At 34.6% G+C, this 15,763-nt stretch overlaps 1 protein-coding gene across 2 annotated transcripts in view; it reads right to left on the bottom strand.

Moving 5' to 3' along the window:
• Window positions 1-15,763, bottom strand: part of LOC149543538 (uncharacterized) — a 225,968-nt gene that overhangs the window by 64,305 nt on the left and 145,900 nt on the right. For both annotated transcript variants that reach the window (XR_016355646.1, XM_089798331.1), the window contains one exon: window positions 14,846-14,997. Coding sequence is in view for 1 of the 2 variants with exons in the window: in XM_089798331.1 (XP_089654457.1) it covers window positions 14,846-14,997 (152 nt within the window). In the remaining variant the exon portion in view is untranslated. The remainder of the gene's footprint in view (window positions 1-14,845; window positions 14,998-15,763) is intronic.

Raw genomic sequence — 15,763 nt, 5'->3', positions numbered from 1 at the left:
TATGTGAGTATTAATTTTTCATTTTGTGTTAATTGCAAGATTGGTGCTATCATTATTGCCTAGTACTTATTATTATTAATTCACTCTTCACGTAGCCTGTACATCTCCATTCCTCTTCGCCACGCTCTTGATTGCCACAGTCACCATAGAACCGTTCCTATCACTCTCATTTCCACCATACACTTCATCTTTGCTACCATACGACCCCTTCAACTCACTCCCTTTGTTGTCTAAGACTTCCCCATACACCATCCCAACACCGTAAAAACACTTGGAAATCCCGTATGACCTCCTTGACCTTCACTGGACAATCACTTGATATCACCATACGACCTCCTTGGCCTTCACCATATGGCCTCCTAAAATCACTATACGGCTTGCTGCATTCTCCAAACTTATCGTCGTACGGCCTTATCCCCATCGTATCCCTAACGTACGGACAATTAGAGGTCATCTACAACTACCATTCACCCAAACATTGACACTATATGACATACTCATATCACATCGTACACAAACAGAGTGCCTTCCAGAAGCGGAACACTTCAGTGGTATCAAAGCAATTACTTTTAGGTCAAGATCCCCTTCGAGAAGTCATTGCCTTCGAGTTCAAATCCCCTTCGAGAAGTCATTGCCTTTGAGTTGAAATCCCCTTCGAACCAAGATTCCCTTCGGATTGAGTTTCCTTTTGGATCAAATTTCCCCTCGGAACCAAATCCCCTTCGAATCAAGATTCCCTTCGGACCGAGTTCCCCTTCGGATCAAGTTCCTCTTTGGGTCGAGATTCCCTTTGAAACAAGTTCCCCTTTGGATCAAGATTCCCTTCGGATTGAGATCCCCTTTGGATTGAAATTCCCTTCAGATTGAGATTGCCTCTGGACAAAGATTCTCTTCAAGTCGAGATTGCCTCCTAACAGAGATCCCCTTCGGGACAAGATTGCCTTCGGGCCGAGATTGCTTTCAAGCTGATTTCACCTTCGGAATATTGCTAGTGGCAATTACTTAGATCTAAAGACTTTGGGCTTAGTTGTAAATGGTTTTATTAAATTTGAGAGTATCTAGTAAGAGACTTTGTGCCTTACTGGTCATTCTACTTGAGTTCTCACAAGACAAGTGCAGGAGACTTTGGGTTCTTGTATTTGTTTTACAAAAATATAAAAATTTCATTGCTGCCTTTGGTATCATTCTCAAGTCAACTCCAAAGTCACTGGTATTATCGTAGCAATCAAGCACTTTTTGTTAAGTAAGAAAGTAGTAGTTCTATGTAAATCATTCTTGAAAGGAATTGATTAAGAGACCTGCCCTTTTTGTATTTTCAGTCAACTACCTATTGACGCACCAATGGTAAGAAAGGAACCTCCCCTATTGCTAAGAGGAGTAGAAATCTCATGAGACATTGCCTTAAGTCGCAATTATTTAAGTTGTGGTCAAAGTGACATGCAAACATTTTAGCCAACAGCTTCATAGGTTCTATTTGACACTGCTAGGGTGGATTCAGGATGAATCAACAATTATGTCTCTATACCCTGCGAGGATCAAAAACTGCAGTAAATTAAAATTTAGATCCCATATGGATTGGACAAGGATCTCTAAGGTTAAAATTGCTAGATATGAGAACAAAGGTATCTGTAGAAAGGTGACAAATCTTTCATTGACAAATTTGATAAGAAATATGGTAGTTACTAGTAATAGTTCTTAAATGTACTGACATGATTTTAGCTACTACTATTTTTGGTATTAATACTAGACTGTCCATTTTTAGATTTTTTATTATATTGTATGGGGTGGTTATAACTGATGTATCATGGTAGCTAGTTTTTGAGTGATATATGTGGATGGGTTACTCTGTGGCAGTCATCTTTTGAGATTTTCTACAGTCATTGCTGAATCTCTGAAAATTTTTGTAATCATCTGTTTAAAAATGCTGAGTTTTGAAACTATTTCCAATAGAAAGAAAAATTATTCGTAGTGTTGATTATTATTATCATTAATAGAAAAGTGTTACATCCAAATTTTGACCTAATTTAAATTTATTATAGCTGTTGAATTGAATGGATTTTCTTTCATAATCATGTGAAAAGGGCAGTTAAATGTATCCATTGTATTCATTATTGTTTAACTATTTAATGATGATGGTCGTTATCCATTATTTGTCATATGATATTAATAGTTAGCAGTTGCTTAGTTTTGGAATTATGGTTAATGATTAAATTCCTTGCTTAAAACATTATTATGGATTTATCATGGAACTAGTTATTATCGTGGGAAATGTTGCACAGGTGATTGTGGGAGAAGATTGAAGGGGGAGAAGCATTGCTAAATGGGATCAACGGAATGGGGTACTATCTTAGTCCACTTATCTGGTCAACAGGTATGACCTCTAACTATCTTGGTAAGGACCTAACGACTTGTATAGCAATGTACAATCATTTGGACAAGCATGAGCTATTAGATAAACATCAAAAACATTAATGATTTTAACTTAATTAAAATACATACCTTTATCAGATTATGGTTGACATTTCCATCATTTCATTGTAACACATAGATATAGAAATAAAGATGACACCATAATATCATTTTTATGCAAGAATCTATCTAATACGTACATTTAAATACAAGTATAAGAAGATAAAATTATCTTCCAAATAAAGCATGTATTTAAATTTTATATATACATAACATAAGATACGACCTTGTATAAAACATATAATATGATGTCATCTTATAAATACATCTACGTGCAAGTAGATAAATATATTACAAATTATCCTTGATTTATAACTTTCAAAATTATTTTTCTTATTTATTCAATTCTTTACTAGAAACCGAATTGCATGCATACCATATTATATCAGCGTCCACGAAGGCAGGACATTCTTTAAGAGTTACGGCTTCTTGAAAGCCTAGAGATATTGAATGCCTCTTTATATTTGGGAGCCGTGAGAAACCGAGGATATGAATTCATTTTCTTCTCCCCATTCTATTTCCAACTTACCTTTGCAGTATTTGTCACGTCCTTACCTTCTCTTTCTACCTCTGCTGAAAGTCGTGATTATAAATCACTAGAGTTGTGTGTTCGGAGTTTCTCCAGTGGAAGAACTAGATTGTTAGCACCCAGCCAAAGGTCTTCCTTCTTTCAATAACCAAGTTATGTGATCGACCTTCCATAAATCAATTGATATGTATATATGTTTTCCTTATCAATTTGTTACTGCATTCAATAAGGTATATTTCCACGAAATACTGAACTTCATCTTGTTTGGTGTCACTGAATAGTTTATTAGTAAGCCAGTTATTCCCTTGCTAAACCGAGATCATTTGTTTATGACAAGTCTATACATCTTTTTATTGTTGTATGATAGAATCGAATTGTAATGCTGCAAGTCTTTAAAATTATTTTCCTCAAGTTATAGAAGCTAATTATATACTGGAACATGTAATTTCATACACTAGTTGAGTATCAGTAGAATGAGTTGATTTACTCTGAGATATAAACATCAAGGACTCACCCGGTTGGATGGCCAAAGAAGTGGTGAAGAGATGATAAAGAAATCTGCAATAACATGGAAATAGAATCAGATACAACACATATTATTTTAAAAAAGGAAAATCATTTAATAGCTCATGCATGTTTTCATTTATTTTTTCCCTGTTGTCAAGTCAAGCAATGGTGATTGGGTAATTGAACCCAACCAAAAAGCCTTTGCCAAGGTCATTAAAGGGCATGTTTGCTTTCATCAAATCACTTGATGTCAGTAGTGTCAGTTATTCAGACATGTCCGTCCATAACTGTGTGGACATTCTAAACACCGAAAATGCTCAGGTGGCAGGACTAGTCGTACCCCAAGCCCAATCCCAAGGTAGGGAGGTTCTCTCTTTCAAAAGATTGTGTAAGGATAGAGATGGTCCGAGGTTGGGAGGTTAAGCCTAAGTCAATGCTTCTCTTCTTACCGAAAGCCGAGGCTTGCACAACTAGTTAAAGAACTAGCAGTTACTTCCTATATGTTATCTTCTTTCCTATTATGCATTTATATTTCTCTTGTAACTAATCATGTATTTACTTTACTACATGCAATGGAAGATAGGAAATCGTTATTTCAGTTACTTCAGAAATCGTTATTTTAGTTACTTTAGTTAATCATTATTACAGTTACTTCAGTAAATCGTTATTTCAGTTACTTCAGTTAATCGTTATTTTAGTACTTTAGTTAATCGTTATTTAGTTGTTTCAGTTAATCATTATTTCAGTTACTTCATTTAATCGTTATTCTAGTTGAATGGTTATCTCAATTAATTGTTAGTAGTTAAATCAATTATCTCATGAAAAGGATTTAGGAATGTTTTGTTTCGAAAGTTGTTTGAAAAAACTCTTTCATTTCTATGTGAAACTAGATATTAGTTCTTCTTTATTTTGTTATGAAAATCCGTTACAAAAAGTCAAAATTCAAAAATGTGTATACTACATTTGATGAGCACGAGGATATGCCTCTATTTATTATTGATATTGCACTTCAATATAAGAGATCAGTCTTCTTAGACACAAAAAATGGGGGTGTAATCAAAAATATTTTTCTCCAAAAATTATTTTTAAAAAAAAATTGCTAAGAGAGAAAGTGACGAAAATTAGAGAAAAATAAATAAATAAGATGGGAAAGAGAAATTTCTATTTTCAAGGTGCATAGGTGGCATAAATAGAAAAATAAGAAAATGGTTGTCATTTCATTTATCGAGGTGTGTAGGTGGCATCTTAGAAGTTTGTGGAAAGTTCCTTAAATCATGCATTTAATATGTATTGTGATCCACAAAAGAAATGTAATTTTCTAATTGGGCCACATGGTAGTGTTTAATTGTATTTAGGTGAGAAATTAATATTTGTTTTAAAGTAGTTGTATTTACCTTTTATCCCATATTGGTTGTGTTTGTAATATCTTGGGTGGTAAGTGCCTATATAAGCAAGGCTTATGATCATTTGTAAGCAAGCTCTTCAAGTGTAAGCTCTTGTAGTGAAGCTCTTCAATTGCAAGCTCTTCAAGTAGAAGCTCTCATGGTGTAATCTCTTGTAAGAAAGCTTTGGAGGTGAAGGATCTTAGTGTATAAGATCTTAGTTGGGAATTTCTCGTGGTGGAAGTTCTTGGTGTGCAAGCTAGTTGGAAGCTCTTGGTTTGGAAACTTTGTTTTTGGAAGCTCCCTCATATTGTAAGAATTTGGAGTTCTCTCATTCGGAGAATATAATATTGATTTTCAAGTATAATAAAAGCATGCTTTGAGAAGCATTTTATTTTCTCTTTGTCTCAATATTGTTATGTTCTTGGTTGTGAATCTATAAGGGTGGTGTAGCCCTTCGTTAGTGGTATTAGAGTAGGAGTTCCTGATCGTGTGGACAAATCACTGAATGTGAGGCAATTTGCACTAAGACCTTGTGTTGGGTGAATTTTGTAAAGGAGTTCTTGATTGTGTAGATAGATAGCCAATTGTGAGGCAGTTTTCATGGGGCGCTTATATTGCACAATATTTGTCTTATGAAGACTTGACTATGGAGAAGAGAAAGAAGAAGATGACATTTGTGATTGGATGGATTCTAAGGATTCCTAGACTTAAGAAAATTAGAGCAAGAAATCAAGAGGCATTAGGAGTTGCATTCTTTGATTTGCAGAAGCAAGTGAATGAATTAGAAGCAGAGTTACAAAAGAGAAGAGCGTGTCACCAGAAAGTAGATGTCGATGATTCTTTGGATACGGAAAAGAAAGAAGATTCAGTGGAGTATCACACATGCAATACAAAAGAAGAGCAAGAGGATGAAGATACATATATTTGTGAACCTAAAGTTGAAGAAGATGATGAGCATGAATATGATCAAATTTGTAAGCCAAAAGCAGATGAAGATGATTTGAAGACTACAACAATGGAGGAAGAGTATAGTCCCTTCGTTGGAGATCAAGCAAATGAATTTGTTACATGCATTGTTGACGACATGAAAGAGGCAAGTGAAGGTGAATATGTCAAAGAGGTAAATTCTTACGAATCATGGGATGTTGTCTTTGAGATGAATTTGAAAGATGATGATGGTTTGCATGAGGATCTTGTTAGTGATGTGTGGTATGTGTTGTCCTGCATTTTGTCACCACAAAATGTTGCTAACAGCACAAAACTTTTTCAAGCTAGTTTCTCATTTCTCTAAGCTTGACTTTGATATTCGATTGCTTAATGTTGATCGATTGATCCATTTCAATTCATATATCAACTTGCTTTACTGAAAGCCTTCGTCAAGTCTTTTTCGTTTTGCTTTCTGTCGAGCCTTTACTTTATTTTTGAAGCCTTCACGGTCTGTTCTTTGCTTTTGAGTTTGTGTTTGCTTGTTTTTAGTCCTTTGGTTTTGCTCATGTCATGCCTTTCGTTTTTCCCTTCAATTCGGTCTAACCTAGAGGTCAATCAAAGTTGTCAGTCAAAAGTTATGTCCATTTTAGTGCCTCAAAAGTGGACATTTTAGGTGCAACAACACGAATTAAAAATATGATGTTATATTTTCAATTTGACATTCACTTTTTGAAAAATATAACATTATACTCACTTTTTGTTATGTTTTTAAGTTACTTTTACTTTAAATTTATAACTTAAAGTGACTATAGTGCACTTTATATTATAATTTTAAGTTGAGTTACTTTTAAATTTTCACTTAAAGTAACTATATAACTATATAGTTTCATTTTAAATTTTTGTTCTAAATATCAAATACTTATTTAAATGTCACTTTAAAATGATGTTTATGTATTATATTTAATAATAATGAATATTGTTTTTGACCCATTTGGTGACATTTTTATAATTTTAAGTGAATTACATGACTAAAAGGCTTCAAAAGTGTACTCTTTACATGTCATTGCATATAAAATTCACTTTGGAGGAAACTTTTCATGTCATTACATCAAAAGTTCACAATAAGTCAACCTTTTTGATGCTATGACATGAAAAGTCAAGATTTATGCCTAAGCATCTAAAAGGTGAGACACTTTAAAATATGCAAGTGACCTCAAAATGTCTGATTTTACTCATAAGCATATTTTAAAACATGTTATGCACTCCAAAAAGTGTGATTTCACTTGAAGGCATATTTTAAAATGTGTATGTGACCCCAAAAGGTCCAATTTTGGAGGAAGACATTTTAAAATGTGTTGTGTCCATTGAAAAGTCCAATTTTGAGAGAAAATATGCATTTGCTCTCCAAGAATCCAATTTTGGCCATAACTCAAGATTTTCTTCATGAATTTGCACAAAATCTTTTTCATTCAAGGCGTTTTTGCATGGTGATGAGTTTGTTTGCATCAAAGATGGATTTAATGAGCTGAAAATCGTTTTTGAAAGCCTAATCCTAGGGCATGTTTTTGAAGAAAACTCCAAAAATCTTAATTTTTTATCAACGTTTTTGCATGAAGATGAATTGATTTGCTCTTATTAGATGATTACATTGCATATTGGTTCATATTTTGGTGTTTAAAGACCAAATCAATTTGCTTGAGATTCTTGGTGAAACACATTTTTTCCAAAAACGTCCCATGAGTTTTCATCTTCAAAAATGTTGGAATATGGAGAGTTTTCAGGGCACGTTTTGGCATCTTGCAACAATTTCTCCTTGTTTGCTGCCCTCTCCCATTCGAATTTACAAGGTTGGAAAAGGTCTCACCATTTTTAAAGAATTTTTCAAACATTGCAGCATCTTTTTCCTTCATATTTGGCACTTAATCTTCATGTAAGTGGACTTTTTCCTTCTTGCAATTTAATTCATGCTTATCTTGTTGAGTTTATGCATGAAATTATTAGATGGTTCCCATATGTAAAGATCTTTACCATGGAAAGTGCATTTTTCATTTAAATATGAAGTTTTCATTCATTTTCATGTTTTTGGTTCTTTCCCAAGTTTAAATTTTGAATTTGAGCTTTGAAGTGCATTGCATCTTGGCATGTTTGAGTTATTTTCAAAGGTACATTGTTTCTTTTGTATTTTGTGTTTTGCATTTGTTTGCCAGTTTTTCTCCACTTGGAAAAATTACAAGTTTTTTCCCAAAAACATGTTTTTGCTTCATTTCATGCGAAAGCATTGTCATCTTTCACATTCCATTTCCATGTCACGACACTTCATCTTTCACTCAGCGAAATGCGATTACATGTTTTCCATCTCATTCACCATCCACATATGCATGTAATCCCATTTTCCGCTTCCATTTTCACCCATCTCACTTTTCGCTTCCATTTGCGCGACACGATCACACAAAATGTTTTACGTGTAATTGCATCCAAAAGGTCCGATTTTGATTAAAAGTCACATTTTGGAAAGTCAAAAAAGATGTCATTTTCGTTTCTCATGTACTTTGACTTCTCCTTTTCCTCAAAAGTGACTATAAAACTCATTATCTCACCTCCATTTTTCATTTCCATCTCTTCATACGCATTTGCACTTACATGAGTAAATACATGTTTCCACCTCATTCCATGCTTTACATCTTACCTTCATTCACACATACATGTAAAGTGTATCCTTCACTCGCATTTGCATCTCATTTCACCCTTCACCTCCTGTTACATGTTGCATTTACATGTACTCATTTTTCATACAAGAAAGCCTTGAAAACACTAAGTCACTTTTGAAATCAGCAACTTTCACTTTGCACACATTCCCATACATTTCACCTTTACACATTTTCATTCCATTCCATTTCTTTCCATTTTCATGCTTTCATATCATTTTATTCCACATTCCGTTCATTTCATTTCACTTTTCGTTCCATTGCATATGCATATGCCTTTTCTTTGAAGTCACTTTCTTGGATTTGTGAAGTCTTCAATCCTTTTTTGAATCTTCACTGCTGATCTGAAATTCACTTGCATGGAGATTCCTTCTGATGATGTATTTTTTTGTTGCAACACAAGCACAAGATATATCCTCGCCATCCAAGTCCAAAGGCAAAATAAAATATCAATATGATAAAGAATTGGCTCATGCAGCTCCTTTTTTAGTCACATTTGTTTTGTATAACGTGTTGGACACGAACATTGGTCATGTAGACGTGGCTGATTTTCTACAAAGAATTGAAGCCCCAATTAGCCATGAAATGAAGCGCATTAGGAGAAGCAACATTCATTCGGCATCCACATTTCCTATGGCAGCTATAGAACCTGACTTCATTTATGGATGTGCACGGCATTTTACTCTCAAGACGAAAATTATCAAAGATGCTTACGGCAAGGTTATCATTAGCCTTGATCCTGAGATTATAGAACAAATCTTCAAAGTTCCACATAAATCAGAATGTGCTGATTTGACTAAAGAATCATCATTGGCTTGTTGGAATGAGCAAAGGAGTAATTATCAGAAGTATGTCAACCGTAATTTTTCCAGATGGCCAAAGACTGTTCATCGGTCAAATTTCAAACAACAGTACAAGGATGTCATCATCCTTCTCAGCAGGATTTGTGGCCTAAAGGATTCTTCTGATTTTGAGCCGTAGATGTACAAGTTTATGTTCCAAATTATGGAGAATAAAGAACACATCTTTTGGGGAGAACTTATCAGTATTGCACTCTGCCAACAGATATGTAATGTGGGAACATCAGTGCCTTTCTATATGAATTCTTATCTAGTTTACATTGCTGCTGCTATGGGGTCTTTTTCTGGTCTTTCTATCAAAGGAGATCGTCTTCAAGTTCCTATTTGGGATTACTATGACCAAATCACTTTGGCGAATAGTAAATTCCGCTATAGAAAAGTCCAAGATGCCTTCTTCGGACATTTTAAGTGCTTGTTTGATAAGCAGTTGTCCATCAAGAGAGTATCTGCTGCAGCATGGTAGAAGGTGAACTAGTACAGCTGTATTTTTCTTCAGTTTCCCACTTTCACATATTTGAGAGTTCGATATTTCAAGGGAGAGTCGTATACCTTACCTATGTATGCTACAGATCGAATCATTCTGATGGAGTTAGCTGAACAGCTCATGGACGTGCAAAGTGATCAGCATGCTTCACATAGGCCCGAATTTGGCATTACCTCAGCTAAGCCTTTGGCTATTGCCAATTATTCAATTGTTTATGTGCCTAAAGCAAAATATACGGAAGCAGAATTGCAATTAATTACATTGACAAAGTTCAAGGCTAGGTTTGATTTTGACTATCGAGAAATGAATTCTCTAATTAAAAGAGCCTATACTCATGTTCATCGCATTGAGAACATTTGGATTGATATGAGAACAGAACTTTACATCATGAAGATGGATTATTGCAGATTAACCTTGAAGCAAATAATTGATCTTAACATGTTGGAAATCCCTTCAGATTTTCAAGTTGAAGATGATGGTGACATCCTTGATCCAGAATTTTATCAAGCCAACTTTGTTAAGAAGTGTCCTTTTCCTATTCAATGGCAACAAAAGGAAGGTACATTTATCATGGACAGGTTTCAATCTATCCTAGTAAACACTAACAAATGGTTGAAAAGTAAAGGCCTTAAAAGAGTAAATTTTAAGATGGGCCTAGATTGTGGTAGTTTTGGCCCCCCTGGCAAAAAATCACAACTGGAGATTACAAGGAAAGATGGTGCCTCATCTTCAAATGCTAAGAGTTCCCTCAAATTCAAATTGACAGGTGGAAAATGAAGTAAATCATCTCAAGTTCCTGAGCCAGTTCGAGAATCAGCAGCAGAATCAGAAGAAGACTTGGCAATAGAATCTTATAAGGAAATTTCAGACGAAGAAGGGGAAATCATGACCATATCTCCTCCAAAGCCTGCACAAGTCTGTACGTCTTCAATACATGAAGAAACCTTTTTGCATGAGGTTGATGATGATGTGGATTCATTTTCCACTGTTCTCACTCTTTCCATTCCAGTCTTGGAGATTAATACCATGGCTCTTCCTATTTCCTCTGTTGCTCCTCACGTCCCTGCACATGAAAAATATGATCACTTACCAAATGTGTTTGAAGAATTTCCGACTCTTACCAGTGGTCAAGTTTCCCAACTTAATACATCTTTGACAGGATTTGAACTCTTCATGACAGTCTTCTCAACATGTTCCTATGTCTTCAGTGGTACAGATTGAATCTTGCTCAGTCACTACAGATATACAATCTAGATCAATATCAATGGTCTCCACTGTGCCTGCTTCTACGAATGAAAGTTTCAGCCTGCCTGCATGGTTGAATAGAATAACAACAAAGAGAAGGAAAGTGGTTGTTCCTCCTAACAATCTTCCTGTTAAGAAGACTAAATCCAAATCTTTAAAAGATAAGATTGTTTCCAGAATTTTGGTTGATTCTGATAAAACTAAATTTGTTGAGGTTGTTAAGCCCTTGGTAGATAAACCTGTTGAGGAACTTACTCATTCTAACTACAAGATTATTAATGTTGAAGTTGGAAAGCAATCACGTTTGGATTGTTTGCAAGACGCTCAAGATGCATTGGCTAATGTATCAAAAAACAATCATGAGCTTTGGGAGAAGAAGAATCAGTTGAAACAGGAGATCTCTCGTTTGAATGAAGTTATTCAGAAACAATCTTCTCAAAGTGTTGTTGTTCTATCTCAAACATCTGAAGAAAGAAAGATAATTGAAGCTGCTAAGTCTTGGATACAAGAAATCATTTCTAAAGGAGTTCGAGCCATCACAGAGACATTTGCAGTTCTTAGACATGTCAAAGAGATGAATGAAATAGAACAAAAGTTAATTTCTTCTTTGACTCAAGAAGCAGATAACTTGAAAGAAATTCTTGATGATTGGGATGAAATAATAAAATTTGACCTGGATGCTATGGTCTCATGTGACGTTCTTCTGTTATGTGAAATGTTCTTCAGGTTTCAAAAACTCATTGGCTACAAGGAGGAGACATTGAGGAAGCTGATCAGAAAGTTGCAGGTGGCCTTTGGAGATTGTCAAGCACTTGAAGCAAGTGTTACTTGTGATTTGGAGCAAATGGGATCTCATGTTACTGATGAACCTAGTAATCTTAGTGCAACAAAGATAGTAAATTCAGAATATACCAACCGGATTAATGCTGATGTAGATTTTAAAGATTTTGGTTCACATACGATGAACAAGTTTGTTTTGTATAAATCCTTGAAAAAACACTTGTTAGATACTACAGCAGCAAATTCCAAAATCGTGCAATTAGCATATGCAAATGACGTAAGGGTTGAAGCCATATCAAAGACTATGGAAATTGTTGATCTTCCAACAATGCGTGACATTATTGTTAAATTCAAGGCACTGAGAAACAATCTCTAAGATTGTTGTTTTGTTTCATGTTAGTAGTTGTAGAAGAACGCATTACATAAAAAAACATAATTACATGTAATGCGAGTTACATGTATGTAAAAGGATGTAATGCGAGTTCCATGTGCAGTTGCATGTAACCCTTTATTTTCTATAGTTAGACTAGGTCAAAGTTGGTTGAGTTGCTCCCACTTTTTCCTCCATCTTTTTCTCAACTTCTTTGCCTATATAAATGTGTGCCCCCTCATTGTAAAATTATCATTATCTCTTATGCAAGAGAACTCCGAGGAAATTGTGCCAGCATAACTTTGTTTGTGTAAGCACTATTTTGAAAGAAAGTGAATACAAAGGAGCATTTGAGACTTAACTTTGATTAAGTGAGATTGTTATTTGTGTGAATTGTAAGCTTTGTCTATAATTCATCCAAGTTGTCTTTCATTCATGTTATCTTGTGTTATTGGTAATTTTGTCTCGTAAATTGAATAGAAAAGAGTTAAGAAGCAATTGAAGCCAGAGCTTTGACCAGGAGCAATTGTGGAAGTGTATAGCTAGAAGCTTTGTTTGTAGCTTATACTTCTCTTTTAATTCACAAAATAGCTAAGTATTTTTACTTTTAGGAGTCTTTATGCCCTAATTGTAAAGTTTTCCCATATAGAAGTACGACTGGACTTAGAGCTAAACCAGTACATTTTTAGCTAGCCTTTGAGTTAGTAAAGGTTTATCGATATCACTATTTCCAGCTCTTGATAGAAGTGTAGTTAGAGATTCACCCTACCCATTACTCGCTCCACGAGTAAGTGGATTCTTTCTTGAAAGATAAGAAGAAAGGATATTGATAACACCCATTTTATAAAATCTCTCAACTTCTTGCTTCTCTTGAGTTGATCCAAGGAACGGTGAGAAGGGGGAGCCTTCCCTTTAAGGTAGGAGAGACTCTGTCTCACACGTTGTGGCTGGTCATCCTATTTTGCGACTGGATTTTTCCCCAAAATTGTCGGTTGCAAAATATCCACCCAACAATATGCAAAGAAAGATTTGTATGGTGTTGCTGAGTTTATTACAGATTTATTAAACCTATAAGATTAGAGGAGGATGAAAGTTATGCTTGGACAAAGTTCATTGCGAAGGAGTATTTTCAGCAACAGACACTTGTTCCAGCTAGGTGTTGGAAAAGAAGAAAGAAGGAAATACATCAGCAACGGATACTTGTTCCAGCTGTGTTGGAAGAAGAGAAAAAAAATACATCGATAGTGTCTACTTAATTTTGTGAATCCATATTCACGAAACTTTTTCTACCATGGGTGTCTGATGCAAGAGCATCTTGCATCACGAAAAAAAGGGAGTGTAATCAAAAATATTTTTATCCAAAAATTATTTTAAACAACAAAAAATTGCAGAGGAGAGAGAAAGTGACGAAAATTAGAGGAAAATAAATAAATAAGGGAAAAACAAGGGAAAGAGGAATTTCTATTTTCAAGGTGCATAGGTGGCATAAATAGAAAAATAAGGAAATGGTTGTCATTTCATTTATCGAGGTGTGTAGGTGGCATCTTAGAAGTTTGTGGAAAGTTCTTTAAATCATGCATTTAATATTTGTTGTGATCCACAAAAGAAATGTAATTTTCTAATTGGGCCACATGGTAGTGCTTAGTTGTATTTGGGTGAGAAATTAATATTTGTTTTAAGGTAGTTGTATTTACCTTTTATCCCACATTGGTTGTGTTTGTGATATTTTGGGTGGTAACTGCCTATATAAGCAAGGCTTATGATCATTTGTAATCAAGCTCTTCAAGTATAAGCTCTTCAAGTGTAAGATCTTGTAGCGAAGCTCTTCAAGTAGAAGCTCTCATGGTGTAATCTCTTGTAAGAAAGCTTTGGAGGTGAAGGATCTTAGTGTATAAGATCTTAGTTGGGAATTTCTCTTGGTGGAAGTTCTTGACTCGCAAGCTAGTTGGAAGCTCTTGGCTTGGAAGCTTTGTTTTTGGAAGCTCTCTCATATTGTAAGAATTTGGAGTTCTCTCATTTGGAGAATATTGTAATGAGTTTCAAGTATTAATGGATGCTTTATGAAGCATTTTATCTTCTCTTTGTCTCCATATTTTTGTGTTTTTGGTTGTGACTTGGTAAGGGTGGTGTGGCCCTTCGTCATAGACAATACAGTCTAGTTGTACTTTTGTAGCTTTGAAATGCATAGAATCCATAAGCATATGTTTACAAAGTCAATTTGTTCAAACAAGGAACCACGAAGACTTGACAATGAATCATACCGGATAATATCGTAAGTCACAAAATAATAATGCCCTCCTCTAAGTAAATGGCATGTTGCAAGAACACTCAGCCGTAAACACTAGAATAAATTTCATCATTCACTAATGCATTAGTTCAAAACTTCAAATCAATGATAGTCTTAGGCTTGTCATATTTTAAAAGGGGAAGAAAGAACAATACCTGAAGTTATTCCAACTTTTCCAAGCCACAAAATAGTTTGGCAGAATATCTATTCTACAGACTTGGTATTTTTAAGATATTACCAAGGCATTAAATGGAAAAGCAAACTATAAATGATAAAAACATGGAGAAGAAAACTCACAGCATAATGGAGATCCCAGCGTTTTGCTGCTTTAACAACGCTCTCTCGTGGCATCACTATTCCCTTTGTCTTCAGAAGGTCAGATGTGTCTGGATAGGGTGGCTTCTTCTGGGAGACAGCATCTGTAACTGGGTTCCAGTAATAATATTTTTCTGTTTCACAGCAAAAAGAATATCCAAAGTCTCATTCTCTCTATCAAAACCTATAAATATTTATAGGAAGATATAAATTGAAAAAAAATACAACTTCCATAACCAAATTATTTGCACTACCACTCTACTCATATTAAGATAACAAAAAAATATAACCAATATAAGATTTGAAAGAGTTACATTTTCAGTGTTTGTACAAATATATTTCTACATGAGAAAAGTTGATATATTGCCAGTTATATATTTCACTTTTGTTACACTTGAAAGCATGCAAGGTCAACATTTCTGCTTCTTTTTCCCCGAGAAAATTAGATTTTAGATTATTTCATCAAAAGTATAACAGATAAAAACTCTTGGATAGCCTATTACCTAGATTCTACAAATTCCTGAGCTAGATACTCATATCTATTCAACAAAACACTTTTTATAAAATGATACTACAAGATCAACCAAAGTTGTGTATACATCATAGAAATTGGATGTAGGCAACAAATAAAGCATGTGCTTAATTAACACAGAAAAGAAAGGATAAGCCTCGTATGTCTAAAAGAGAAATTATTCAAGGGAATTTGCACAATTAACACCATCTTTGTGAATAAACACAACAAAACATAAAAATAGGAATGTTGTCCTGACATTTGCCATAATGTAAGAAGTCCATAGAATATATGTAGGCCCGACTCCACTTAGGACAAACAATACTCATTGTGAGTAATTTTCGAAATCACAAGATTCAAATCCTTCAATTTACAAATTGAACCAAATC

Source organism: Cupressus sempervirens, chromosome 8, assembly GCF_028749045.1.
Source record: "Cupressus sempervirens isolate cs-2001-9-10 chromosome 8, ASM2874904v1, whole genome shotgun sequence".
Lineage (NCBI taxonomy): Eukaryota > Viridiplantae > Streptophyta > Pinopsida > Cupressales > Cupressaceae > Cupressus > Cupressus sempervirens.
Note: the sequence above shows the minus strand (reverse complement) of the source record. Positions and strands in the feature narration are given on the sequence as shown.